This window comes from Leopardus geoffroyi, chromosome C1 (assembly GCF_018350155.1).
Source record: "Leopardus geoffroyi isolate Oge1 chromosome C1, O.geoffroyi_Oge1_pat1.0, whole genome shotgun sequence".
Taxonomy (NCBI): domain Eukaryota; kingdom Metazoa; phylum Chordata; class Mammalia; order Carnivora; family Felidae; genus Leopardus; species Leopardus geoffroyi.
Window position 1 is genome coordinate 201,394,730 of NC_059328.1, and position 27,371 is coordinate 201,422,100.

At 53.6% G+C, this 27,371-nt stretch overlaps 1 protein-coding gene across 1 annotated transcript; it reads right to left on the reverse strand.

Moving 5' to 3' along the window:
• Positions 1–4,415: 4,415 nt before the first annotated feature.
• IGFBP5 (insulin like growth factor binding protein 5) lies at positions 4,416–25,988 on the reverse strand. Its single transcript, XM_045481184.1, has 4 exons — positions 24,853–25,988; positions 10,960–11,189; positions 10,255–10,374; positions 4,416–9,146 (listed from the first exon to the last, which is right to left on the reverse strand). The coding sequence occupies exons 1-4, from the start codon at positions 25,184–25,186 to the stop codon at positions 9,015–9,017; spliced, it is 816 nt and encodes a 271-aa protein (XP_045337140.1). The 5' UTR covers positions 25,187–25,988; the 3' UTR covers positions 4,416–9,014.
• Positions 25,989–27,371: the final 1,383 nt, after the last annotated feature.

Here is a 27,371-nt window from a genome sequence, read left to right on the forward strand (position 1 = left end):
TTTTGTGGGTGAGCCGCACCCCCACTGTGGCTCTAGCTACAGGAACCCCCTGATGGATGGATGGATAGTATGCCCTAGAAACCTTTGCTGAGGGAAAGTATAATTGCTCCCAAGTGGGAAGATGGCTGGGAGGAGTTGGGGGGGAGGGATCTTGAGGATGGCAAGCTGGTTGCTCACCTCCTGGAACTGCTGGGCTGTTGACAAACACTGGGGCTATACTGCCACCGTGGGGGCAGCACAGGAAACTGCTGCTGGGTCTCGGAGGGTGATTTTGCTTAAGCGGTGGTCCCAGGAGTCCGTTTGGGAGCTTGGGTGCTTGTTAAACTCGCAGAAACAGGGGACCCATTGTCGAAGACCGCCTGAGCTAGAAGCCTGGGAAGGGATCTGGGAATCTGCATTGAAACACGCCCCCTGGGCGATTCTAATTCATAGAGTCACCTAGTTTCTCGGTGACCTAATTTGTACAATTTGGGGCAGATTCAGAGCCCCTGGCTTAGAAATTATTAAGAATTTCAAGGGGCGCCTGGGTGGCTCAGTTGGTTAAGCGTCTGCCTTGGGCTCGGGTCATGATCCTGCGGTTCGTGAGTTCGAGCCCTGCGCTGGATTCTCTGTTGTCAACACAGAGCCCGCTTTTCGGATCCTCTGTCGCCCTCTCTCTCTGCCCCTCCCCTGCATGTTCTCTCTCTCCCTCTCTCTCTGTCTCTCTCAAAAATAAACATTTCCAAAAACAGAATTTCAAGACACTTATGGCAGAGGATTAAGCCAGGTCCAGGCCCTGTGTGACCACACAGGCTTCGTGCCTGGGAAGCTGGCCTTGTTGTTAAGCCCTCTGAATCTGGACGGCCACTGCTGTGGAGACTGGACCGGCTCCATAGGATGTGGTGGGTGAGAGTGCCCCCAGGGGGTGAGGCAGTTTTTGAACGGAATTTGGACTCTACCACTTATGACGTATGGGACTTTGGACACATTCCTAACCTCTGAGCTTTATTTATTTCCCTTTTAAATACTAGGATGATTTCTTTTTCAAAGAATTGCTTTGAGAATATAAAATCGTTTCTGTCATATAGGAAGTGCGGCTTATGTGTAGGCAGTGCTGCATCCTGGGCTCAGGGTTAGGGTTCTCGGAGGTGAAGATGAGACAGATTACGGCCCCTGTCCCTAAGGTTGACACTGCAGTGGATGGAAACAGCCACGGGAGTCTGCAACGTCCATGGGAGGGACAGAGGTGTTCCCGAGTGCACTTGGGACGAATGTACGTCCCACAGGAACAGTTTAGGGAGGAGGTAAGAGTTTCAGAGGAAGATGTGGTGTGTGTGTTTTGGGGGGGTGTTCAGGCCGAGAGAACAGCATGAGCTACGTGGAGGCTTGAGGCTCCCTGTGGTAGAGAGAGGGTGTAGATACGGGAGCAGCTGGGGAGGAAGTCAGAGGAGAGCTCGTCGGGAAGGATTTTGGGGGTCTTGCTGAGGGATTTCAGCTTTGGACTGAAAGGAAAGCGTTTAAGCAGAGGATGGGCATGACTGGATGTGTGATTTTTTTTTTTTAATTTTTTATTTGAGAGAGAGACAGAGAAGAGAGTGCAGGGGAGAGGGGCAGAGGGAAAGAGAGAGAGAATCTCAAGCAGGCTCAGGGTGGAGCTCAACGTGGGGCTTGATCTCATGAACTTGGGCTCATAACCTGAGCCGAAATCGAGAGTCAGATGCTCAACCGACTGAGCCACCCAGACACCCCAGATATGAGAGTTGAGGTAGCCAATTCCTGGGACGTGGGGACGTAGGAGGTGAATGAGGAGCCGGCAATGACACTGGGGGTCAGGCTAAGGCAACTGGGTAGATGGAGGTACCATTCTCTGGGATGGCAGCCGGAAAGGGAGGAAGGATTTGGGGAGGAGGAGAGGGTGGTTTAGGAGGGAAGGTGATGAGTTCAAATGGCGTTCTTGTTCTTGAACTTGCAGTGTGTGAGGTGTAAGATAAAATAAGATGGGCAAGGTACCTGAGCGTACAGGATGAATTCGATTTTGGGCACACTGTATTGGAACTGCCCGGAGTGCCAAGAAGACACTCTTGACTTTCCCATGACCCTCATCCTGACATCCAATTCATGAACAAGACCCATTGGGTTCTATCCACAAGACACTGTTCATATGTGCCCCTTTTGCTCCTTCTCCACCGTCACCTCCACGACAGGAGAGGGGTGGTTGATGGCGAAGGGTGGGAGCCGCAGGTGTGCAGGGCACAGGAAGGCGGCTGTCCTTTGGAAGCAAGAAGGGTTCAGGAGGGAGGGGAACGGGGCGGTGGTTTTCTGGCTAACTCCACAGGGGTTTGGATGCGAAGGTAGGACATTCTCACAGGCCGGTCTTGCTTTTCTCTGATGGGGAGCAGGGGGTAAGGAGAGGAGCACGAAAGGGTGTTGTAGACACGGGGGAGCGTGGGAGGGAGGCAAGGCTAGCAGGATTTGGAGCCTGGGGATTCTGTGGTGATGCCAGCCCACACCACGGAGGGACCTTCTCCATCAGGGCGCAGCAGGGCTGAACGGGAGTGCCACTGTTGGCTGGTGAGGCTTCTCCAGGGCTGAGGTGCTTCAGGGCAGGTGGGACCCAGAAAAGTAGAGGTAACAGTGGACCCGTGGGTCTAGTCTCCTCAGGGAAGGAGGCAAAGCCGGAGAGGCTCGACGGCTTGGAAAATAGAATGGGGAGACCAAAGACTCACTCTCCCCCGAGTAAGATGCCGGCCTTGCAGCCCCCACCTGTTTCCTCACTGAGATACAGAGTACGAGTGGAGTGGGGAGCGGGGTGTTGGGATTCTCCGTGTGGAGCCCTTCGGGGTCCTGAGGCTCAGAGCGTGCCTTCTGAGCTTTGAGTGTTTAGAGGCGAGACTGTTGAAGTCGACAGCACAGTGAGCAGTGTCTCTGGAAGTGTGGCCGTGGACGAGCGCAGCCGGCTGGCGGTGAGGGAGGCGCCAGCCCAGTCCTACTGGGTCACAAGGACCCCGTGAGTGTCTGATCACTGGGGTGCTGTGGGGGTTGTCCCGATGACCCCTGAATCATGCAGGGCGGGGTGGGGCGGGGCCAGGACTGGAGCAGCCAGGAGCCAGAATCCTAAGTGACCTCGTGGGTGAGCAGGAAGTTCGCAGAGGAGGGTTGTCAGGGCAGTGGGGAGGCCCACGGGCAGCAGCGGAGCCTGGTGGAGGGAGGAGCAGTGGGGAGAAGACTCTGGGTTCACATACCCCCACCCCCAGCAGCATGGGGGGTGATAGCAGGGTGAGCGGCTGCCAATGGAGACGCCAGGAGACGGTCCCGGGGCAGGGGTACCATGTGGCTGGACCAGCAGAGCCTTCCCAAGCACTACTCTCCCTGGGCTCCCTCATCAACCCCCCTGCAAAGGGAGGTGAATAGATACCCCATCGCTCTCTGTACCTCCCTGTGTGTGTATCTCTAGGCAGAGGCAAGGCCTAGGGGCCTGCTCTATCTTTGCCTTTGCTGCTGGGCGCTGTCTGAATGACCACATGTCTGAAGGGTCCCAGGGAAGAGAGTTTCAGTGACTCTTCAGAAGGATGCATGGCCAGTGACAGGCCAACCTCTTCACCAGGCAGGATGCTCCTAATCACTCCATCAGCCACATGACTCGGATGGGGCGGAGGTACCGGGGTTTGGGCTGGGCAGAGTGGGGATGCCACTAACTCTGTCTATGTGCTGTGCCTGAGGACTGGGAAGCCATCGGGCGCCGTCAGTGGGATGCACGAAGGGCAGTGAACTCCTGTGCACCCCACACGTGAAGGGGGGGCATGGATATTAGGAAGAAGGGACCCAAGAGGAAGGAAAGACAGATAGTGGGGCAATGTAGGAATTGTGCTCTTTCAATGGCTGTAAGGTTAAAATCTGAGTCATTAGCCATTTTATGGCTTTCTTCTTCACTGGGCGGAGACAGCTGGGGGCTGGGCAGGAGCAGGAGGTAGGATTCACGTTGGCCAGAGGTTCCCAGGAGTTAAGAGCTTATACGAGGCACCAGAATCAGCGACTGAGGAACATTCTAGAAATGCCTTCCTGAAAATCCTCTCCAAGGAAAAGGGACCTGTCATTTGCTAAAGGGTAGATTAAGGCCACTTTACGTAATAGCAGGGGCTGAGATTCAATGATGATAATAACGGTAAAAAACAGTAGCTGAGCGCACATTGCCTAATTGCTCTAAGCATATTGTGTCCGTTAACTCACTGGAATGTTTTGAACGGATGGAGAAGGGGGCACTCAGGTTTGGATGGGAGGCTGGGTCTGGGGGCTCCTCTGTGGAGGGAGCAGGCCCGTCAGCCTTTCCTCTGCCTGGCCCTTTCTCCTTGCCCTCTGGAATGTGGCCTGAGGGGACCCCTGTGTGCCTCTCACCCTTCACCTGCCTCCCTGGGCCCTCGGAGGACGCTGACGCAGGCTAACTGAATGCATAACTTTATTAAATAAATGCTTTGTCATGACAAAAGACAAAGATCAAGGAGTAACATAAATTATAAGTTGAATAAATAGTATACAGCAATCTTCACTTTTTTAATAAAACGTGAGATCCTCTGGCGTTTTGTTTTTGTTTTTGTTTGTTTTATTTCCTCAGGTACAAAATGCTTAAACAGGAGGCGAGCCCCTCAGCCTGGTTTTATTTGCCGATTTATTTTTTCATCCTTTTCACCAGTAAAGATTATGAGCATTTATTTAAAAAAAAAAAAAAGTTGAAAACAAAACAAGGGGAGAGAGAGAGAGTTATGGTATGTACGTATGTAAAACTACAAAGAGCTACAGTAATATGTGCTGTGGTTATTGCTGTCTTAAAAGAAGAAAAAAAAAACCAGTAGGCAACTCGGAATCTGAAGGAATCTTGTCTGACAACTGTCTATCCATGTGGGCTACTATGCGGTGGTGGTGGTGGGAGATTGGGGACTCAGGCTGGTGGCCGGGGACCAGGGAGTGGGGGGGGGGAACGGGCACGGGTGGCCGGTGCTCCCCACCTTCCCTTCCCCCATTGGAGAGGGGGCCAGAGTCTGTGAAAATGGCTAACCTATATACTCCATTAGAAAACCAAGAAAGTATGTTTAAAAAAAGAAACAAAAACCTAGGAGGAAAAAAAAAAGTGGAGAAAAGTGCAAAAATAAGTCTTGCACTTAGTGGTTTTAAAAATAAAGACAGTACAACACCCAGGTGGCCGGCTGGCAGGTCCCCGTCCCCTCGTGCCACCACTTCTCCAAACCCAGCCTCCTTTCTCTCAGAAGCCAAAAATGTCCTCTTTGAGCCCAAGGATTGCTTCTCCTTGGCCCACTCCCCTCTAGAGTTCCACGGGCATGGCAGCCCTCTCGGGGGGCCGAGCAGAGGGAGAGGGGCAGCCGTGGGCCACCTTGGGGGGGGGGCTTGGCAGTTGAGTGGGGTAGCCGTGTGGCTGCCACCAGGCTGGGTGGTGGGAGAGCAGAGGTCAGGCCCCCCTCCCCCAGGGGAGGCTGACCCTGCGGTTACCATGGAGACCAATGAGGTGGTGACAGCAGGGCGGGGGGTGGGGGGGTGGTGGGAAATGGGTGAGGAGACAGGAGGTAGACCCCACGGCCTCCTGGGCCTCCCGTCCTCCCCTGTGGGGAGTTGAATGTCTCCAGGCCTGCCTGTCCAGGCCTGGCTGTCTGAGAAACTTTCGAGTCTCTTCCGTCCCAGATGCCCTGCTTTGCTCAGGTGGGTGGGGAAGCTCTGGGGGAAGGAGGCTCAGTCCTGGCTAGGCCTCCCTCAGTCAGCGGGAACCAGTGGAAATGACAGATATCCTCTCGCTGCTAGAGTGAGGCATGAGTCAGAGGGGGATGGGAAGAGGCCCGCTGTTGGGTGGGTGGGTGGGGCGGGGGCAACACTGAGTCTTGAGGCCACAGAAAACCCGGAGCCTAAGGCCTCTAGGTGGATAAACAGCAGCTGTCAGGCAGCCTGGAGTCAAGAAGATTCCTGCTCAGGATCCCAGCTGGTGGCGTTGCCCACCTGCCTCTCCTCCTGCCCTGCCCCGGGCACGTTCCTCGATGGGGACATCTTCCTCGATGACTGCCTTTGCAGGCCAGGCCTCCCTCTCATCCTGGGAGGTCACTCTCATCCGTCACGAAGGTCCAGCATCCTCCGGGGAGTGGCCAGCTGACCAGAGTCACCCTCTGCAAAAGCACTGGCCTCACAGGTTCGGGTGAGGCGGCCTGAACGGCAGAAACCCGAAGACGCTGGTGGAGTGAAACCAGACCATCCTCCCCCACCTCGTGGCCGACAGCAAAGAGCCGAGATCAGGGGCAGACGCCCGTTCAGAGTCCAGTAAACAGCAGGGGGAAAAGAGGGGGCCCGTCTCAGGAACCAAGTCCAGGTCTTGGGAGGGGTGTGGGAAGGGGTATGCAATCCCTGGCTCAGTCTTTTCTTAGGGGCAACGGCACCCCAGTATCCACTTGGCAGATCCCAGTTAGAAGACTGCTCAAGATCCACAGAAAGAAAGGGCAGACAGAAGAGTGAGGTGGGAAAGGTTTACAATACTGGCCTAAGACACAGAAACATGAGTCGGGGGTTTGGGGACAGTTGTGCAGAGGCACGGACGCAGCAGGTCAAGTGAGTCCTCACGGCTGCCATCCCCACAGGGCCCTCTGTCCTATGACAATCGACCATCTTTCCTGTCCCAGCCAACTGTCCAGTTGAGGGGGCAGGAGACCCCCCCCTCCCCGAGTTCCATAGCTACAAGTTTCCCACCAGCTGAAATCTATCTGCTTCTCTGCTGTCCCTCTTCACTGCCCCAAGTTCAGTGTTGGGGTGGCCTCCATGGTGCCACGCCATCGGGAGAGAGTGGAGAGAGCTGTGTTCATGGCAAGAAGGGGTCTCCTTTGCCAGTTTCCTGCCCTTTCCTGGCAGGTCTTCTCGAGCCTCAGAGGACAGCCCACGGCTGCCAATCCGTGGAGGAAGTCAGCAGGAATGGGAATTTTCCTGGTTCAAAATCTGGCTGCCAAATGACAGCACCCTTGGAGCATCCATTTCCTGGTCGTCCTGGCCTCTTGTCCATCCTCCACACCGAGGACAAAGCCTGCACCGGCCCGTGTGGGTGGAGAGCTCGAAAGACTCTGGCCTCAGTCCCTCCTTGAGGGTTGAAGGTAGCCACCTGAGCGCATGGTCTTGTCCCTTCAAAAGCACAGCCAGTCTCTGCCGATCCTTGCTCCTGTCCAGCAGCGAGGGTCTAGAACCTGCCTAAAGTTGCCCACCTTACTGGCCCTCAGGCTTGGATTAAGCTCATTTCTCTCTGAGAAACTGTTCTTTCTTTCCTCTCGAATCCCAAAGGGTGTAGAGGGTGGGGAGCCAGGGAGGCTTCTCTTGGCTCTGTCCTCCTTTCTGTTGCTTTGCTCCAAAGCTAAAACAGGGCAGTCCCCCTGCCCACTACCCCTGTCCCTCCAGCCCCCGTCCCTCCATATGCTCTCTACGTGGGCCTGCGCAGTGCAATCACTTTTACTGTTTCCCTGTATTTAAACCGGTTCACTTCCATCGCCCCTGCTGCCACCTCTCACTTCAGTCTCTCTCCCGCTCTGCCAGCGTGAAGGCCCAGAGTGGCTTTCAAAATGCAGGCTCTGCCCGGATGAAATGAAAAGGCTGGGCAGGACCAGGGGGTCCAACTTGGAGCTGGTGTGCGCGACTGGTGCAGGGCCCAGAGCCGGTTACTTCTGGAGGGTCTAAAGGATGTGCTGGAGGGGAGAGGGAGGGGGGACGGTGCACGCAGGGGCAACGCACCATCGAGAGCCCTCATCTACCTGGCTCGGTGGTACCTTTGGACACCCACACACGCGTACAGGGAATCGTGAAAAAATCCAACACCGTGGCCTGCCCAAGGTTGCGTTTGCCCCTCGAGGGAGGCTGGCCAAACCAGAGTTAAGGGTTGTGTTAGAAGAATTTGGGTTTTCTTGGTTTTCCCCCAAATGAGGAAGTTCCTCAGTGCCCCCGGAGGAACTCCTTTGAAAAGTTAATGCAAACCTTTGAAAGAAAGGAAAGAAGAAAAAAAGAGAAAGAGAATAGATTTATATGCCTTATAGATCACTACATGGAGCCTCGTAGATAAATACGAGGCCACATTGTTTTCAGCCTATCCTCCCCCACAGAGGCCGTGCTAATGGTGAATTGAGTGCAATGAGGGGCTGAAATCACCATGCGTGTCGGCATGATCTAGTCACCCTGGAAGGGCAAGTCTGTCCACTCTGGGCGTGTGTACTGGGTTCTAAACGTCCGCACGGGGAGTGAAAGACGTACACACAATCTTTATGTATCTGCTTAGGAAAAATCTATCTCTCTAATGACACTCGGTTATTCATTTGCTCTGTTTGGAGAAGAATGGAATGCATTTTAGTTTTTAGAAGTTTTGGGGAGGGAGAACCCTCTGCCGGGTGAGAGGGGAGGAGGGGCGGGTGGGAGCCATGCAGCTCGCTGGCTGGAGGTGGAGACAGATCCAGGAGAGGCACTGACCCCTTCTGTCTTTTCCTTTCTCCCCCTGCATCCAATCCAGTCGGGAAAACCCCCAAGGGTGTCATCGAATGCCACACCTTGGGCCATACCTTCTAGTGCCCAAACGTCTCCCAACTCAGGCCACGGCTGGACACGACAGGTGGATCCAGCCATGGTCCCGGTGATCTTTCCTTCCTGCCCACATTCTTCTTTCCTTTTTCGAAACTCGGTTTGTCTCCCCTTCTCTTCTACACGTGCACTTTCTTCCTTTCTCTCTCATGTTCCTCCTCCCTTCCCCTCCCTGTCCGTTCAACTTGCTTCAAAAAGAAAACCATTTTCAAAGGGGGGGGGGGGTCTCCTTAGCTTTTTGCATCTCTGCTGTTGCCGGTTTGAAAGTTGAGACCTTGCTAGAGATTCCGAGGTCCTCAGTTTCCTCAAATAGATAGATATATGTATTTTTTTTTTTCCCTTAAATGAGATGAAATGAGTGGCGTCCTGGGGTGGAGGGAGGTGCTGGCTTGAGTCGGGGCTGGGGGTGGGACGGGGCGAGGGAAGGATGGGGAGGGGACGCATCACTCAACGTTGCTGCTGTCGAAGGTGTGGCACTGAAAGTCCCCATCGACATACTCCATGCCTGGCAGCTTCATCCCGTACTTGTCCACGCACCAGCAGATGCCACGTTTGCGGCCGCGGGAAGGCTTGCACTGGGGTGGGGAGAGCGACAGGCAGTGAGGGTGGCTGTCCCCGGAGGCTCTGCTCCTGTCTGGCCCTTGTCTTCCCTGCCCCCAGACAGATTCTCAACCCCGACCTCAGCCATGGGGTTCCAGTAAGCCCCCTGCACGGGGATGGCCCCAGGGAAGATGCTAACTTAGACAGTCGGCCCTTGATTAGCTCTTACGAGCTCTTTTTTATGTCACCCATTCAGGGTCCTCCGCCGCGGTGTTCTCCAGGCGGCTACATGATGACGAAGGCGGTGGTGGTGATGGTACCGGGCATCACTTGCACAGCTTCATCATGTAGCAGACTGAACTGCTGAACACTTACTACATAGAAGGTACTGTTCTAAGGGTTTGACAAAGAAGAGTCCATTATCCCTCATAACTGCGTAAGGACAATGGGTGCCGTCATCATTTTGCACGAGAAGCTGGAGGCAGAGACATTAAATGACTAGGTAAGGGGGACACAGCTCATAAGTGGGAGAGCCAAGAACTGACCCAAGGCCACCTGGCTCTTGACCCCCGACCCTTGTGGACCATCAGTGTCACCTGGGAGGGAACGTGTTAGCAATGCAAAATTCCCAGAGTTCCATCCCGGAAAACTCTGGTCAGCAATTGGTGTTTTAATAAGCCACTTCCCAGGAAGTGTGAGAACCACCGGCCTGAGGTTAGGCTCAATAGTCCGTGTTGCCCAAAGGGCAGGCTGGCTGCGAATGGGATGTAAATTATCTCGGGGGGGGGGGGCGGGTACCTGCTGAAAATAGGTTTTGAAGTCATTATCTGCGGACGTATGTATTTCTGTGTGTGGGGTTGTCAGCAAATAGTAGGTACAACGTGCGATATGACATAGTGATATAAAGCTTCCTTTTTAAATGGGTTCATGGAAACAAGGTGGATCATTAAAACTTAAGTAGATCATAGCACAGGAGGGAACGGGGAGCCCGACGACCGGGGTACCTGCACGGAGACCGGAGGCTCAGGAAACACTATTGTTAATGACGGAAATCTTAAGCATTCAGAGGTAAAAAAAATTTCTGGCAAGTGCCATTTCAGGAGCCCTCTGAACCTGGGAGCAGGGGCGGGGCGGGTGGCGTACCTGCTTCCTCTTGTAGAATCCTTTGCGGTCACAATTGGGCAGGTAGACGGCGCGGGGCACCATGCGTGGGCTACCTTTGAGCTCCTGCAGGGAAGCTTCCATGTGTCTGCGGCAGGGGCCCTGTGTGAGGACAGCAGGGGTGAGGGACACGGCGGCACCGAAATGGAGAAACCACCTGTATACACAGAGCGCGTGGCCGAGGGCATGGGGGCTGAAGGGTCTGTCGAGACTGTCGCTCCAATTACTTGCTACCTAAAATCTTTCCTCCTCTGGGAGGAGCCTGCGTGTGACTAGACAGGAAGACACATGCTCCCACTTACCTCCCAAAACACCCACCCTCAGCTCTTCCGCTCTGCCCTGATTACATCCGGGGTGGTGGTCGGCAGATGCCCTAGGGGAACTTGCAGCCTCTGCCCAGGTGACATCGCAGCTCCTGGTGTGTTTGCTGTGGCAGCCCAGCACCTTCCTTGAATGAGCACCGCCTCTACTCCCAGGGTCCCTCGGTCAAGCCCCGAGGCCTGATAAACGTAGGCTCTGAAAATCCTCCTGAATCCCAAGCTGATCTGAGCGGTAGGCCCTCAGCTAGGCCCAGCCAAAGCAGCTGCTGCCCACGGATGCTCATTTAGAAGCAGGGCAAGGTCAAAAGTCAGGGGAGTGGCAGAGGTGGCCAGGTGCGGATGCCGACGGAGATGAGGGGAGACTCACCTGCTCGGATTCCTGTCTCATCTCAGGTGCAGAGATGACCCGGGGGTGGGCAGTGTTCTCAGCGCCCCCCACAAACTTGGACTGGGTCAGCTTCTTTCTGCGGTCCTTCTTCACGGCCTCGGCCTTCAGCTCGGAGATGCGGGTGTGCTTGGGCCGGAAGATCTTGGGCGAGTAGGTCTCCTCAGCCATCTCGGAGGTGGTTGGTTCCTCGTGCTCACGGGAGTCTCTCTCTGCAGGAGAAGGAGGCAGAGGATCAGCCTCAGGGGTGAGATGCAGGCTGTTGGGGGATAACAGGTGACAGCCCAGCATGGACAGGAAAGGCCAAGTCTATCCTATGTGGGGTCTTTGTGCCTCCAGGACTGTTGGAGCTGGGATGGATTCTGACTTGGGCAACCGGGATGGGAATAGGACAGTCCTCGGGATCTAGGCTAGCAGGGTGGTGGTGGGGATCATCACGAAGAGGAAGAGATCTGAGAGAGCCAGACGTGTGGGGCTTGGAGGGGAGCAGTGCTGGTGGCGGGGTGGGGGGACCTGGAACCCTCGAGCTGGCTCTGTGCTCCGGGCCCTGGGCGGCTGGAACGTAAGTCAGCTCCAGGCCAAGAGAGGCTGACAGCTGGCTGGGGCTGGAGCAGTTATATATAGGAGAGACTTGGTGACAGTCTATACTTAGCTGACTTATGACCTTTAAAGAAGCAGGACTTTGTTCATTTATTTGTTGATCTGTTAATTCTACCCCTAGCCTTTTCTCCCTCCACAGACTTCCAGTACATTCCTCTCTCCTAGGCACCCTTCTCTGGGTCCCCACGTCTCCTCTCAGCTCTTTGACCCCACCAGCCTCGGCAGACACAGAGCTGCTCTTCCCAGTCGGTCAGGGCGTGGCCAGGATGCCCAGAGCAAGACCAGGTACAAGGTGGGGCGGGTGGGGGCAGGGAGGCCCATCTACAACACCTCTTTTCTTTTCAAATTTTAGAAGGAGACGACAGGGCTCTGGAGTGACCCCGACTGACTCAAATGAGGAGAGGAAAGATCCGGTCCCCTGCCCACTCCACCGTCACTGGGCTCCCCAGGAGCCATGAGGACAAGGCACCGGGATGGGAAATGGAGGGAGAGGACTCCAAGGAGGTGCGGATGAAGGGATGCACTGGGAAGGAGAAGCTTGGTGGGAAGACACTGTTTTGTGTCCCCCGGGCAGAGGCCCTCTTCCCAGGGGGAGTTCCAGGTGTGGGGTAAGGAAGGCGTTTGGGGACCCGGCCTAACCCGGTCAGGACGGCAGGTGGCAGGAAGCACCTGAGCACCTGTTTGTCTCTTGGCTTGGGATTTGTCAAACTTAAGTGAATAGGTATCCGGTCTTTAAGGCCCTGGCAGGGAAGTTCCCCGCCCCGAAGAAGCCTCCACAGGTTTGCAGTGTTTTGGGTGGGGGTTAGCTGATTTGGGTATTTATCCAGAGGCAGGGAAGTAGTCACCGGAGAGGAAGAGGACAGGAAGAGAGCAAATGGCGGAGCAACAGGCAAAGGGCTTTCTCTGAGCAGAAAACTCAGTGCCAGGTCCCCATCCCCCACTTTTGGTCTTTCCCTCCCTCTTCCCACCTCGGCTTGACTCAGTGGGGTCAAGCAAACTTGCTGTGATGACTAACTGGCACGGTGATGTGCCTGGCAGATGGAGGATGGCTAAGGAGTGGGGTTTGGAGCAAACCAACTTTTCTTGGTTGCAGGACAAGTTAGAATGGGGTGCGGCACAGGGAGGAGCAGAGCCGGCTTGGGGCGGAGGGGGGGGACTCTGTACAAATTGAAAGGCTAAGGCTTTGTTATCTAGTAACTTAGTCCCAAACCCGAGGCTCCGGTCTTGGGGAGAGATGCGTGGAAAGGAAAAGCCAACTGTGGCACAGAGGGTTGCTGAGCCCATCTTGCTGGGTGATCTGAGACACTTCATTCAATCTCTCTGGGCATCACCAAGCATTCGGACTTTTAACAAGCAGTTGACAGCTGAAGTAGGAGAGAGGACAAGAGATGGTTGCCACTGAAAGGTTGGGGGCGTTCTGGGGTGCATGGCCACACCCTTTCCCTAATCGAGATGATAACCACGTGAAGTGAGGGAGGGTGGGGGGTGGGTGGGCCAGATGCCCACCAGCACCTGGCAGAGGGCTGAGTGTCTCCTTCAGAAACTGCTCCAGCCTGGGCTGCAGGGCCAGCAACTTGTCCTCAGGGGCACCTGCAGGGCCGGGCTCCAGGAGTCACCTCTTTCATGGGAGAGACCCCACGAAGCTGCTTACCTCCAGGGGCTGGCTGTACCAGCTCCTGGAACCCTTCCAACGGACCCCTGGGTCCACATCCCTGTGTCCAAGCAGGAACAAGTACACCCACATTGTCTCAGGGTGCTCTTTCTACTTCCTGAAGACATCTGGGACGGGAGCGCCACCCATCCTCCTCTGGCCACCTGTTTTGCAGGGACCCCTCTGTCCCTTTGGTCAGAGGTTGTCATCCTCCAGATCTCGTGTCACCTCTCACGGAGCTCCTCTCTCTGCCTTGTGGGCCTGGCAGCATGTTGGCTCACAGCCCTCCATATATCGACAGCTTTTCTCAAGACTCTTCGCCTCTTAGGACTTTTTTTAGGAAGTGCCATGGGCCACCCTTACCCTGGACTCACTCTTCCTGGCAGGAGGACGGGGCTGTTAACAGTGGTTCCATAAACTCGGGAGCAAATTTTCCTTGACCTTAGTCCTTTCTCTGAAGGTGTTCAAATACGGCCTCGGGGCTAGGCACATGTTGATATCGGAAAATGATGCAGATCCCTGTAAGTTCTCTGAGGAACTCAAAACACTCCTGCAAGCCCTCTCTCCTTCCCCGGGCTCACCAAGGCAGGGTTCCTGAGGGCACACCCTCCCCAGCGCACAGGCTCTTTGGCTGCTTCTGAACTTTACGTTTTGATGTGCCTCCTGGTTTTTGGTGCCACTTAACCCCACGGGACCTCTTACTTAGGCAGCAGGACAGTCGAGTATCAAAGATACTAATCAGGGTCTTGTGGTCACCTGCAGTCTCCAGAGACAGCGGAAACGTGGCACCAAGCCAGCGCAGAGCTACGAAGATTAAAAAGCTGGAAAGTAAGACCGGAGCTGGAATGGCAGAGCCGGCTAGCTCTACGCAGCTGCTTCCCGGCCAAGCCATAAATAGGCTTTCAATTTGGGAAGGGTTTAAGTTTTGGGTGAGACAGGCAGGCACAGGTAGCTGGCTGCTCCTGCACTTTTTCATCCAGAGGATATGGACCAAAGCTGCAGAGGGGATTTAGGGGAAGACTTCCTGGTGAGTTGCCCGGCCCCTGAATGGCAAGGGGACTTCAAGGGGCAGGGGGTTCTGGAAGCTGGTCCAAAAACAGGTCAATACCTCCGCATGGCCAGTAGATGGCGGAGGAGACTGACGGCCACACAACATGTTTCCAGTGCTTCCAAGGACTGCAAGCAATTTTAAAATCTGGGATTTGGGTGCTTTCCTCCTCCACTTCTGTGACAGCCACCCAAGTCCTCTCCTTCTCTCTGTGTGTCTGCAGCATGCATTTGAGGAGTCGTGGGGTTGGCCAGTGAGGAACTGGAAAAAAAAAACCCACCCGTGGACACAGTGGGAGAGTGGGAGGCTTGTTGGGGAGGGGGGGGACGGACAAGGCCGACCTGTGCATAAGCCCGTGTTGCTTCTCTAATCTGCAGCTGACAAGTGATCTGGGGTGGAAGAGAGACATGCCCAGGGCCTCCCTTCCCATCTCTGGATGTCATTTTGAAAGGATTCTGCAGCAGATGGAAAAGCGGCATGTTCGGTTATTGTTCGCTCCTCCACGGGATGGTGGAGGCAGGGCCCTTTGATTCCTCAATCTCACCCAACGACTGAGGGAGTGAGGGCTATCCCATCATCCTGATGGTTGCTTTTCAGGTGGGTTTTGAGTCTGGTCTGCCTTCCAAGCTCAGTCATTCCAACCAGCTCCCTGATGGCTCCAGCCCCTGCCAAGTCAGGGTGGCCAACTCCGTTCCTTTTCCATTCATAAGGCGCTCCCGGTTCAGAGCATTGCCCCAGCATCCAGGGACACAACACGGCCGTTCCTGCACCGACAGGAACACCTCCTGGAGGGCTGTGCCATTTCCACGGCCCAGCAGTCACAGAGGGTGTCTGGCTGTAGTCCCAGCTGCTATGCACCCGGAGGCACCCTAGGGTGGGCAGGTCTACTCACAGCGGAGTATACGATGCATGCTTCCTACCCAAATGCCACCGTGCTGTCCACATCCAACCTCTGGCTGCCTCTGCTCTCTCGCAGGGGCCAGATGGTGGACCAGCAGGTGCATTCTGATTCCATCCTTCTCCCCAGCCTGGTGACGGAGGTGTCGGGGACCCGCTGCTCCCTGCAATCTAACCCTCCATCCTGGGGCTCCTAGTCATGCCCTGGCATCATTAACTCTCTGCTCCTGGGCCGGCGGTAGTTTTCCAGTCTATCTTAACCTCATAATCGAACTTAAGAGAAAACGGGGTGGCCCAGAGATTGCGACTTTGTTTGCGGAAATTGAAGAAACCGAGGCGTATTTGGAATTCACAGCTCCGGAAGAATGTAGGGCTTTGCCAGGCCACCTGGACCTGGGGAAGGGAAAGTCTCTTTTTCTAGCCAGGAGACAAGATGGGTTTGCCCAGAATCTCTACAAGGAATGAGAAGGGGAGCTGGGTTTCCTCTGGCCCTCACTCTAACTCCTTCTGTGGAATTTAAGCAGTACATTTCTTAAGCACACAGCTTTGTCATTTATCTTTTTCTCTCGATTATATGGTATCCAGTATATAATCTTTAAATAGAGACAGGCACAGATTTCCCCAAGAGTTAAAGAGAAGTGGGTCTAGAAGCGTTTCTGTAACATAAACTCAGGCATGTTAGGGTTCCTTGGATGCCTTGAGAGGTCACATCACTCAGGCCCCTGCCTTTAAGCATTGAAGCTGCTGCAGAGGGAGCCAGAAAGCCGAGGAATTAGTCTTAGAGGAACGGGAACAAGGAGGGATTCCCCGGATTTACTGGGCTTCTTTGATCTAAGGTTGTGCTCTCTAATACAGTACTCACTAGCCACATGTGGCTACTTAAATGCATAAATATTAAATCAAATCACGAATTCAGCTCCTCAGTCACTCTATCCACGTTTCAAGGACTCAGTAGCCACAGGGGTGAATGGCTACTGTGTTGGACAGTGCACGTATAGAGCATTTTCATCATCGCAGACAGTTCTACTGGACAGCTGGTCTGAGGGCACTGATCTGTGCCTGGGTGTGGCTAGACGCTTTGAGCCCCCTCCCAACCTTGCCCTGTTTCGCAGCCAACTTGCATTCTCCTGCTTTTTGCGAGGACAGGAGGCTTACGGGGAAATGATGGATTGGCGGCTCACTGTTTAAAAACCCGTGAGACACGTTTCAGTCTCCTGAAGTCTGACCGTTTCCCAGCTGTGGATGCCATATGAATCAATCACACTGTGTGCGCATGCCCTTGCATAAACAGAAAGGGGACAGGGCGGTAGGGAGAGGCTGCTGAACCTTCCTGGGGAATTGCAGTGTCCCTCCTCCTACCCATTCCATCCCTGGCCCATGTCTGCCTTGCCCTAGTCTCTCCTGGAAGACACTGTTTTCTTTTCCTCTGTGGTCAGCAACAGACGTGCCTGTTCTGGGCTCTTTTTAACCTGAATTATGGTCTGAGAAGGGCAAAAGCACTGTCTTTTCAAGAGGAAAACAAACCCAAACAACCGTCATCCTAAGGGACAGTTGCAGAAGACACTGGAGGGGAACTTTGACCCGCGGTGAGTGACAGAGGCGGGGAGCAGGTTCAGAGAGTCTGTGAATAGACAGGGAGGCCATTAGGCTTACCCCGCTGAGCTCCTCGACAGCCCCTGCCCCATTTCAGGCCAGGAAAACTAAAGTACTCAGGTGCTCTAAGCCAATGGCCAAGTTGGTCAATAGGGATATGTGACATCTCTCTCCTAAGCAGAGAAATAAAGACAGCATCTAGCATAGCGGGTAAGCAGTCAGAACAAGAGTCAGACTGCCAGAAAGTCTGATCACCACGCCCAGGTAAGAGAAACCAGTCCCTACCTCGAGAACTCCCTCCAGAAGTTTCCCCTTGTCTAATTGCATTCCTAATTCCTAATTGCAATTCCTAATTGCACCGAGGTTGCCTAGATGGCACAGATGTGGCTGGTGTCAAGTTGGTAACACTCCCCAGAATGAAAGGCCAAGGTCTCCCTCACACATCTTCCACCGTCCTGGGATCAGAGGTAAAGAAAAAACGCCCCTCATTTTACTTCCCCTAGGGCCCAAGTAGGATTCAGGGCTGCAGCTCCGGTACACATTTCTTGATCCCTGGAAGGCAGCTGGCGGTAACTTGACATATAAGAAACACACACTTATGCACACTGAGCCTTGGGGCGCCTGGGTGGCTCAGTTAGTTGAGCGTCCGACTTCAGCTCAGGTCACGATCTCATGGTTCATGAGTTTGAGCCCCGCGTCGGGCTCTGTGCTGACAGCTCGGGGCCTGGAGCCTGCTTCGGATTCTGCGTCTCCCCCTCTCTCTGCTCCTCCCCTGCTCACGCTCTGTCTCTCTCTCAAAAACAAATAAAGATTTAAAAAAATAAAAAAAAAAAAAAAGAAGAAATACACACTTACGCACAACGTCAAGATCTCTTGCCAGGTTTCTCTGGAGCTGGCGAAGGTGGAGCATGCTCAGTAGAAATGTCTGTTCCCTACAGACATCCCAAACCAGAAGGGAGAGGAGGGGCCAGGTGGAAAGCAGCCTCTGAATGGAAAAGGGGGGAGGCGGGGAGGAGACACTTGGCCATTTCTCTGACCTGGCTACACTTCCACTCATGACTCATCACAGTCCATTCAGAACCTTACAATTAAGCAGCCACATTCCCTCAAAATGGTCCTGGATGGCCAGAAGGGGGTGGCAGGGAGCAAACAGACAGCGAGAATTCTCTCTGGTCCCCCTAAGAATAGAGTGGCTAGGGGTCAGAGAAGAGTCCTGTGGTGTCTGGCAATCCAGACTCAAGACTCTTCCTTTTGGACTCCTTGGATGCCGGAGGAGAGTAGGGACGTTATTTCTTTCCTCAGGTTGGGGAGGGGCTTGTGGTGGCCTTTATGCTGTCCAGTTACAGGGCCGCTAGCCACATGTGGCTACTGAAGGTTGAAATGTGGCTAGTGGGGCTGAATTCAAGAATGTATTTCATTTAAATTAAATTAAAATTTTTTTTTTAATTTTTGTTTTTGAGAGCAAGAGACATAGCGTGAGCAGGGGAGGGGCAGAGAGAGAGGGAGACACAGAATCCGAAGCAGGCTCCAGGCTCCGAGCTGTCAGCACCGAGTCCACTATGGGGCTCGAACTCACAAGCCGCGAGATCATGACCTGAGCTGAAGTCGGACGCCTAACCAACTGAGTCACCCAGGCGCCCCTACCCCTACATTAATTTAAATTTAAAAACGAATACTCGTTATTGGACAATTTTTGAGCATGTTTGGAACAACTCAGGTATGTGAATCCAGTTTTTCAACTGTAACTTTTATGAAACTTAAAACTACAGATCAAGTATTTCTAGTGAAAATGTAGTGTCCCAATTGAGATGGGCTGTAGATGTCAACCGCACCTCAGATTTCAAAGATTTAATGTGAAAGAAAGAACATAAAATCCCTCATTATAACTGTTTGGGCGTGTGTTGAAATGATAATATTTTGGATATATTGAATTAAAATATATGGTTAAAATTAATTTCGCCCATGTCTTTTGCCTTTTTAAAAAATGTGGTTAGTAGAAAATTTGAACTGACATAGGTGGCTTGTATTATATTTCAATTGGCCAGTGTTGTCCTAAAGGGTCTGGAAGGACAGTCATCTTCTTCGGTGGGTGACAAAGAGACTGTGGAGCATATATGCTCAGTTCAGCTGGGATGGAACAATCTGAATGGTTTGGGATAACTGGAGCATCGTTGCAAGACATCATTGCAAACCAGCAAAGGTCAAAGGAGCCCAGGTTTTGAGTGCAAATTCAGCTTCAGGATTTAGCAAGGGAAGGCCCACATCTGATGGTTGAGGTTGAGGGATGGAAAATGAGGTAACCTATTTGTAGGCGCACCTGGCAGGTGTAACCTACCGGGAAGAGGGCTTTAACTTATCTGCCTGGTCCTCAAGAATCAATCCCCCAAGAGACAAGGGACAGGATGCCACAGCTCCAGGATGTACTAGCATGGCCTTTGGCAATTCCTCAGATCAATCTGAGGCCCCCAGCTGTAATCAGGAGGCCTCTCTCTCTCTCTCTCTCTCTCTTCTCATTGGGAAAGATCGTCTGACATACTTGTATAAGCTCAAAATCTGGTGACTTGTTCTCCTCCTTATCAACTCTTGTGGCTTGTGGTTTTCTCTCCCTCCTCCCATCCTGCCCCGCAGAGCTTGCCAGCTCTGGTCTCCCCATCCTGCTTGCCTGACTCCACAAAAGGCCTGTGCTGGCGGAGGCTGGTGGCCACAGGAAGCCGGCTGCTTCTGGACACATTCTCCTTGGACCCTGTGGGCCAAGGCACAGCCAAGGGGAAGCGAGGGCCTGCCTGCCTGGCTTCCCGCGGCCGGAGAGCGCCCTGCAGTTCAGGAAATGAGGTTTGGTACATGGATCCGAAGTTTGGGCTCAGCACTGCCCCTTTCCACTCTCCTTGCCCCTGCCTGTCCCTCACCAAACCACTGGCCTAAGCCAGCCTTGTTCCCAAGACCAGGTAGAGAAAGGAATGCGACCGAGTGGGATTGCAAATAAAAGGGGTGTTGCATTCTCTGCTTTGGGGCCACTTCACTTCCCATAAAACAGAGCACCCCCAAGTTCTGAGCCCTCCATTCACCTTCACACCCCCCACCATTGGGCTGTACTTGCCACAGCCTCGCTGCAGCTTGGGCCGGGCCCCAGGGACTAGTGAAGAGCCTGGAAAGGCAGAATGGAGTATAGAATCAACAGGACTGTAAGACTGAGTTCTATCCACCCGACTCTGCTGCCAACTCCGCGCCTAATTTTGGGCAAGTGACTCAACACCGTCAGCCTCAGCGTCTCATCTGTAAAACTATTGCTTTGATTGCTGGGATCTGTGGGTTCCTTCCAGCATCAGCACTCTTTGGCCAATACCCAGACAATTCCTGGGGGCACACTAGGACCTAGCTAAGCCAAGTGGCCAGACAGGAAGAGCCACTTTGTCTCTCTGGATTTATATTAACCAAAAAAGAAAAGGAAAAAAAAAAAAAAAAAAAAAAAAAAGGACATCATAACAGAAATCATGGAAAGAAATGGAACAGGAAACAAAAGTGGAGGAACCTCTGTATATGGGGCAGTGGGGAGGAGAAGCTTAGAACTGGCCTCCTTGTAGATTTGCTTGTTTGTTTTTGCAAATAGGTAACAAATCTTATTGTTTTGGAAAACATATTCAGATGGCAATTTAAGGATGGTCTCTGGGGACTGCAACTTTTAGACCAACTGCAAAACGCAAAACAAAAACCCTAACAAAACCCCTCTGAACTGCCTCCTCGTCTCTCACCGAGTCCATTCTCCCGCCCTCTTCACTTGTACCCCGTGTTGGTCCCTCACTGGTACCTGCTCTGTTTATGGCATTCTTGCAGTTTCTGGATGCAGTGGGCTCGGAGTGTGCAGATCCCTTTTCTCAAGTTCTACGTTCTTACACATTAAATAGCCCAAGGTTGCAAAGGCATTGCTCAGGTACAAAGCAAAAACTTTAGACAAAAATCACCTTCTTTACCCCGCTAGCCACCTCCCTCTATCTCCCTTCCCCCCATCCCCTATTAAGGGGACCCGGACTTCTGTTGGGAATCCTGCTCTCGTGCCCTTTGCTGGAACCCTCGAGGTGACCTCTGCCTCCTAGGTCCGCCCGGTCCTCCCTCTGCAGCTTTAAGCCCACTTGCTGCTCAAAACCAACCACCCAAGCCCCAGGCTAACTGGCAGCTGCGTGGACTTCAAACTGGAGCCCTCAGGGGCGCCTGGGTGCCTCAGTAGGTTAAGCGGCCGACTTCCGCTCAGGTCATGATCTCGCGGTCTGTGGGTTCGAGCCCCTCGTCGGGCTCTGTGCTGACAGCTCGGAGCCTGGAGCCTGTTTCAGATTCTGTGTCCCCCTCTCTCTGACCCTCCCCCGTTCATGCTCTGTCTCTCTCTGTCTCAAAAATAAATGTTAAGAAAAAAAAAATTAAAAAAAAAAAAACTGGAGCCCTCGGGGAAGCCCTCGGGGATTGCTAGGAACTAGGGGCTGGGGGTGGGGGCGGAGTGGGAAGGAGGGGTAAGAAGAGAGAAAAAAAATATATAGAAAGAAAATGAGCTCTCACTGTGGCCAACTGTCCATACTCTTCCAGCGTGAGCTGACACAGCAGAAAGAGCAGGCGGGAGGTAAGAAAAGTCCAGTTAAAAGCACCATCTCCTGTCTTCCTGACTCCCATTTTGGTTGGCTCAGGGCACAGCCAGCCTCTCAAAGACTTGTTTCAAAGGGAGGGGATGCGGGTGGGAAAGGAATCTGGCTCCTTCAGTTTTCCATGATCTTGTTCAACCCAGACACAAATTTGGCCAATAAACCTAACTCTGGAACTTGATTTCAGCATGGCATTCGGACCAGGTTTGGAGTGGAAGCCAGGGTGATGGAGGCCAAACCCCTCAAAGCAGCAAAGGTCGAATTTATTTTTATTTAGGTAATTTTATTTTTTCTTTCCCAGAGCATACTTTCTGTCCTCTCTTATTTCTCAATGACAGAACTGAAACTCAAAACCCATTTCTCCGTGTATCCCAAGCTTAATGTCCCACAGGCTCAAGAAAGATCTCCCAGACCCGGGCAAATATGTGGGCTGCCCTCCCTCCCAGAAAGCCACAGGGCTCCTTCTCCAAACAATGCCCAAGCAAAAGCCCGGTGCTTCCTTGACTCGACCCAGCTCACCGATATTTATTGAGCCTGGCTCAATAAATAGCTCCTGTCTCCCGCCTCCCTCCAGCCTTCACACACACTGCCCTCTGTTTCTGTATCTATCTTTGCCCCAGAACTGGCCAAAATAAAATGTAGGGCCCGGCGCGCTCCCAGCACCCAGTTCGCGGGCGGACTCGGCTCTCCGGTTGCTCAGCAACGCGCCCAGCAAAACACCAGTCTCCGCCCGCCCGCCCTCGGCTCTTCCTCCCAGCAGCTTTGGCTGCCTGCCACCTCGCTCTCCTCAGCTCTCCATTTCGGATTCTAGAGATGCACTTTTTCTTTTGGTGAAAAAAAATATATATATGTATCTATATCTGTATCTTTCTTTACATGCGCATGTATCTTTTGATTTATGGGTGTGTGTGTGTGTGTGTGTGTGTGCATAATCTATATCTGTATGGCAACCGCAGGAGGGAGAGGCAAATCCAAGTTCTCATTGCTGATTTTGGGAGGGGGACATGGCGGTGGGGGTGTTGGGGAACAAGATTTTTGGCCACAGGAGCCCACACTCTCCTCCCGCTCTCTGTTCTTTTCCCTCTTTTTATGAACCGTCTCTGCCCTGTCTCCAACTTTTTGGGGACCCACTCAGCGGTTTTCGAGTTGAAAGGCGCTAGCCAGGAGCGCCCACTAGCGTACTATCGTCCGGAAGGAAGGGGGTCAGCGCCTGTAGCCGTTCGGAAACTGAGGTGGATCAGGCACCTGCCGAAGGCGGGGTGGAGTCGCAAAGTCTAGGGTGGGGCGTGGAGGGTGCTACGTGTTCGCCGAGAGGCACCTTTTGGGTGGGGGTTGAGGAATGGGCTGCAGAGAATTCTAAAGGGCATCTTGCTTGGGACAAAAGCCAGTGTATGTGTGTGTGTGTGTGTGTGTGTGCGCGCGCGCGTATTACGTTGAACTGGAAAGTTGGCTGATGAGCCAATTTGCTCTTCCAGCAATTGCGCGCGCGTGTGCGCGCGCCCTGCGCGCACAACTTTCACACCAACCGCATCACACCAACCACACGGTTGGGCAAATAAAAGCGGGCCCAGAATGCGGCTGAGTGATACCTTGCATACTTTCGATGTGACCGGATTTTTACCCAGAGCGCTGGCTTCCAAGCCAGGAAATCGATTCATACCTTTTCTTCCCCCGTGCTAAGATTTTCCAAATCCACATCCCCCAAGATGAAGGCGGCCAGGACCGCCTTGGAAAGTGGCTCCTAATAAAAATAACTTCACAAACGGGCCTCTAGGGCCTCCGGGGCCTGCGTGTTGCCCTCTGTTCCTTTTTGCAGGCTGCAATCCGGAGAACGACAGCCTCTGGCAAAGTGGAGGGGCAGCCGCGGGCGGCAGGCGAAACCTGCAAACTTTGCAGGGATCCAGGAAGAACCCAGGAAAGTTCTCCTGCCGCTTCTCAGGAGCGGACTCCTTTCCTGTATGATAATGTCTGTAGTTTGCAGTTAGGAAAACTCATGTTGGGTGCCCTAATGGACGAGATAGGAGGGAAGGGCATGGTCTCAGTAAGAAACTACACAGAAAAAAAAATTATTTAGCCAAGTCTTAACCCCTTTTGGAGAGAATAACCAGGTTGATGTTTCAGAACCCAGATTTTTGTGTCCAATTCACTGGACTTTAAAAAAAAAAAGTACAATCAGTTAAGTCCAAACGGAAACCCCGTCTGGTGGTGGGGGCCGGGGGGAAGGAGGCAGAACTGTTCTGACTGAACTGATTGAACAAGTAGCTCTGTCAACCTTTTAAACCCTAGACTCCAGACACAGAGAATTTGGGGGCGGGGCAACCAGGGGGCGGGGCTACTGGAGGCGGAGGGGAGGCTCCCTGAGCGCGGCTTTTCCGTCTCCGCCCACTTGATTTTGCATTCTGCGTTTCCAGGGCCCCTCTTGCATTTACACCACACCCACTTGCGATCCGATTTGAAAGATTGAGGTGGTGGTGGCGGTGGGGAGATTAGCACTGGCGGGCAAGTTGTGATGTCTGAGTTTTCCATCCCTTCTTGTCCCTCTACCCACCTTTCTTCCTAGGTGAAATCGGAATTTGGGCGGGGAAAAAGGAATTAGATTCGAGGACGAATACTCAGCACGGGAACCTAAACCTTACCCGTTCCTCCCCGCCCCCCGCCGCCCCCCCCTCCCCACCGCCGCCCCCCCCTCCCCACCGCCGCGGAGCGAGCTATTGTAATTTTTCCTTTCCCAGGAGGAAAGAAGGTATTTTGCATTGTACTATGTTTCACCATCTACCACAAACAGTCAAACCAAGTCAAGAGCAATGGTGTGCACGTGGGAGGGGCATCAAAGCCCCCACCCTAAAGGCGTTAGCTTCCAAGCGTGCGAGCGTTGTGTGTGCGCGCGAGTGTGTGCAGGCGTAGAGGATAGAAATGTCAGGACGGACTGGGGGGGGGGGGGGGCGGGGAGGGCAGGGACTGGGAGGCACAAAGGTGGAATTACCACAGCAGACCCGTAACGCCTCTCTCTCCAGGTCCCCAGTCAAAGCAATCTTTTAACAAAAGAGATTTTCTTTATCAAGTCCAGAAAAAAACCGTATTGGGTGGGGGTGGGGGATGGAGGAGGGAATCGATAATGTAACATTCACCCTCTCAGACTGGAGATTGAGTACCCGGCGGTTTGGACCGGGACACTGAACAGCAGCTCAGAGTCAGTATTCGGGAAGAAGGGGGAGGGTGAGAAGGGTGGGGGTAGGGGCGAGGAGAAGGAGCGAAAACCGCGAGAGAAGCTCGGCTAGAAAGCAGCCCGGGGTAGCCGGATCGGCCAGGCTCCAATTCCGAGGTGCCCGGACCCTCCCCACCCTCCTCCCCGGCTACACCCCGGCTCTAAGCCACTTGCTGGGCCAAGCGCGCGGGGCCAGCTCGTCCCGTGTCCCCCGGCCGTGCGCCGTGTAACTGACTGGCACACCGAGCGCGCTCACCGATCTTGGCTTGCTCGCGGTAGCTCTTTTCGTTGAGGCAAACGCCGCGGCCGTGCAGCAGGGCGTGCAGCGGCTTCTCCTCGTCCTGCCGGGGGAGGCAGCGCAGCCCCTGGGCGCAGCGCTCAGTGTAGACGCCGCACGACTGCCCCTCGGCCAGGGCGCAAGTAGTGCAGCAACCGCAGCCCGGCTCTTTGACCAGCTCGCAGCCCAGGGGGCTGGGGGGGCACATGGAGAGGGCTTTCTCGTCGCAGGGCTCGCAGTGCACGAAGGAGCCCAGGCCCTGGGCCAGCCCCGCACAGGAGGCCAGCAGCAGGAGGACCGCGGTGAGCACCATCTTCTCCGTGTCTTCCCCTTTACCTTGGGGCGGGGCACGAGAGCGAGAGTGTCGGGAGAAAGGGGCCAGGGGGGCGCCCGGAGAAATTAAAAAAAAATTTTTTTTTTTTTCTGGCAGGTAGAGCAGGTGCCCTCCCCCAGACAACTGCAAAATGTAGGGAGAGATGGAGGGCTGAGGCGCCCACGATCAAGTCCCAAATGCAAGGATTAAAGGACTTGCAACAGGTTGGGGGGAGAAGAGCTGCGCCAGGTGCACGCGGAGGGAGTGGAGGCCGGAGAAACAACACCCCCCCGCGCTCGGCGGGACCCGGTCAGAATTACAGGGAGGAAAAAGCCAAAAATTGTTCACCCCAAAACAACCACCGGAATAATGCGCTCGGAGGCTGTGGAGGAGAAGGGGGTGGGGGTGGGGGAGAAAAATGGGTCTGCCTTCAAAAATTTTGTTTAAAATCTGAAGTATACCCTGCTCCTCTCTACCCTTCAGCTGCCTGCGGCGCGCGGCTGCCGCGGAACAGGTAAGAGGCGGCGGCTGTGGCCGCGAGGGTGGGGGGAAAATGTTGAAATCAAGAAATTAAAAGAAAAAGAGCCCCCAGTCCAAAACCCTAACACCTCTTTGCTCCCACTCTGCCACCACCTCTTCGAAATTCGCAGGTTCCGCGTGAAGCTCGGAGAAGGGTGCAAACGGAGGAGGGGGGAATTAAAAGGAGCAAAAAAGGAGAAAAAACCCTACACCGATTTGCAGCTCTTTCCTAGCTCTTTCCCCCGGCAGAAGTTTCCAAAGAGACTACGGGCTCCGGTGGAGCAGGCGCTTTTAAATAGACGGCCCCTGGCTGCCAGCCAGTTTGTAGCTGCTATTTGAGCTCCCCAACACCCAACCCAGGCGAGGGTGCCAAGGAGCTTTGCAGTACAAACTCACACGGGGTGGGGGTGGGGAGAGGCCTTCTAGACACACGGGGGCTCCCCTGAGCTCCCGGAACAGTGCCCTCCTCCCCCCGGAATGTAAGAAAGGGGCATGGGGGACAGGGCTGGGCTGCCTACAGGGGGAGGAGGTGGGGGGGGGGCGAGTGGAAGAGAGAATTCAAGGAGGTGGTGGACACAATGAAGAGTAACCCGGTCTCCCCCTCCCTCCCACCCCTCAACTAGCCAAGGCTCGGGCTGCCTGGAGAAGCATTTTCTTATTAGCCAAGTGGATATATACAGTGCCCAAGAAATTCTTCCCAAGCTTTGGGAAATGGCTGTCTGCTAGTGTTTAAGTTACTGTGTGTGTGTGTGTGTGTGTGTGTGTGTGTGTGTGCATGCACGTGCACACATGCTTGTGGGTATCTGTGCTGTGTGTACGTGCAGGAAGGGACATTCATACAACGGCATTGTGGGGAGCAGTGAGTTACAGAGACTGGCACTTTCCAGAAGATGCTAAGTCTGAAAATCTTGCTGGTGATCTAATGTGTCCTGGTGTGGAGTTTTCAGATGGAAGAAGGCAGATTGGAGTGATACTTTCCCTCCATGTTCTTTCACAGGGGGCATTTCTATGGGATAGGGCCACATCTCTGGTGGGGATGGGTGACAGACGGACCAGAGGAACACCTTGTTATAAGGTTCACTGCCATGCACAGGCACATCTCAGGACTGTGAGCTGACAGCCGTAGGACCTGCTCTGAAGAGATCCTGACCAGGAATATTACTATTCTTTCTGCAACCTCAGGCAATCTATTCAGACACTACTGGATCCCTTCCTTCCTTAGTAAAATGAAAGAAAGCTAAATTCTTCCAAGAAGGAAGGTGGCGATTTCAACTTTGCTTCTGAAATTGACACGGCTGGGCTGCAGACTTCGCAACCAGATCAGAGAAAAACGCACAGCCGGTCATTGCTGCCCCATCTGAGAGGACGGTCCTGGGTTGGACTCATCCCTTTTACATTTCCTTCGGCTCTTTCCAAGTGCTCTCACTTTCCTTTGGAAAAGGGGCTGCATTTCATGAAGTTTGCCACTAGACTGCACCCTTATCTGTGATAAGAATTCTTTGCGTAGGACTGCTCTTAAGAAAAGATTTCTTTTGCTGGTGTGGTTCAGGAGCATCTCATGGTATGCTATTAACTTTCCCAGATCTTGATCTTTCTTCTTGATTATCTATTAGCTGAAAGGCACATTTTAAAACAAGGCTAAAGTTTAAAGTTGTGCTTTTGTTTG

What these genes read in the sequence shown, in the direction of transcription:
- IGFBP5 (XM_045481184.1), bottom strand. Translation starts at nt 25,186, where the DNA reads ATGGTGCTCACCGCGGTCCTCCTGCTGCTGGCCTCCTGTGCGGGGCTG. An exon ending in CCGCGAGCAAGCCAAGATCG is followed by an intron (nt 11,190 to 24,852) that starts GTGAGCGCGCTC and finishes CTTCTCCTGCAG; the next exon opens with AGAGAGACTCCCGTGAGCAC. An exon ending in GATTCTACAAGAGGAAGCAG is followed by an intron (nt 9,147 to 10,254) that starts GTACGCCACCCG and finishes TCCCCACCCCAG; the next exon opens with TGCAAGCCTTCCCGCGGCCG.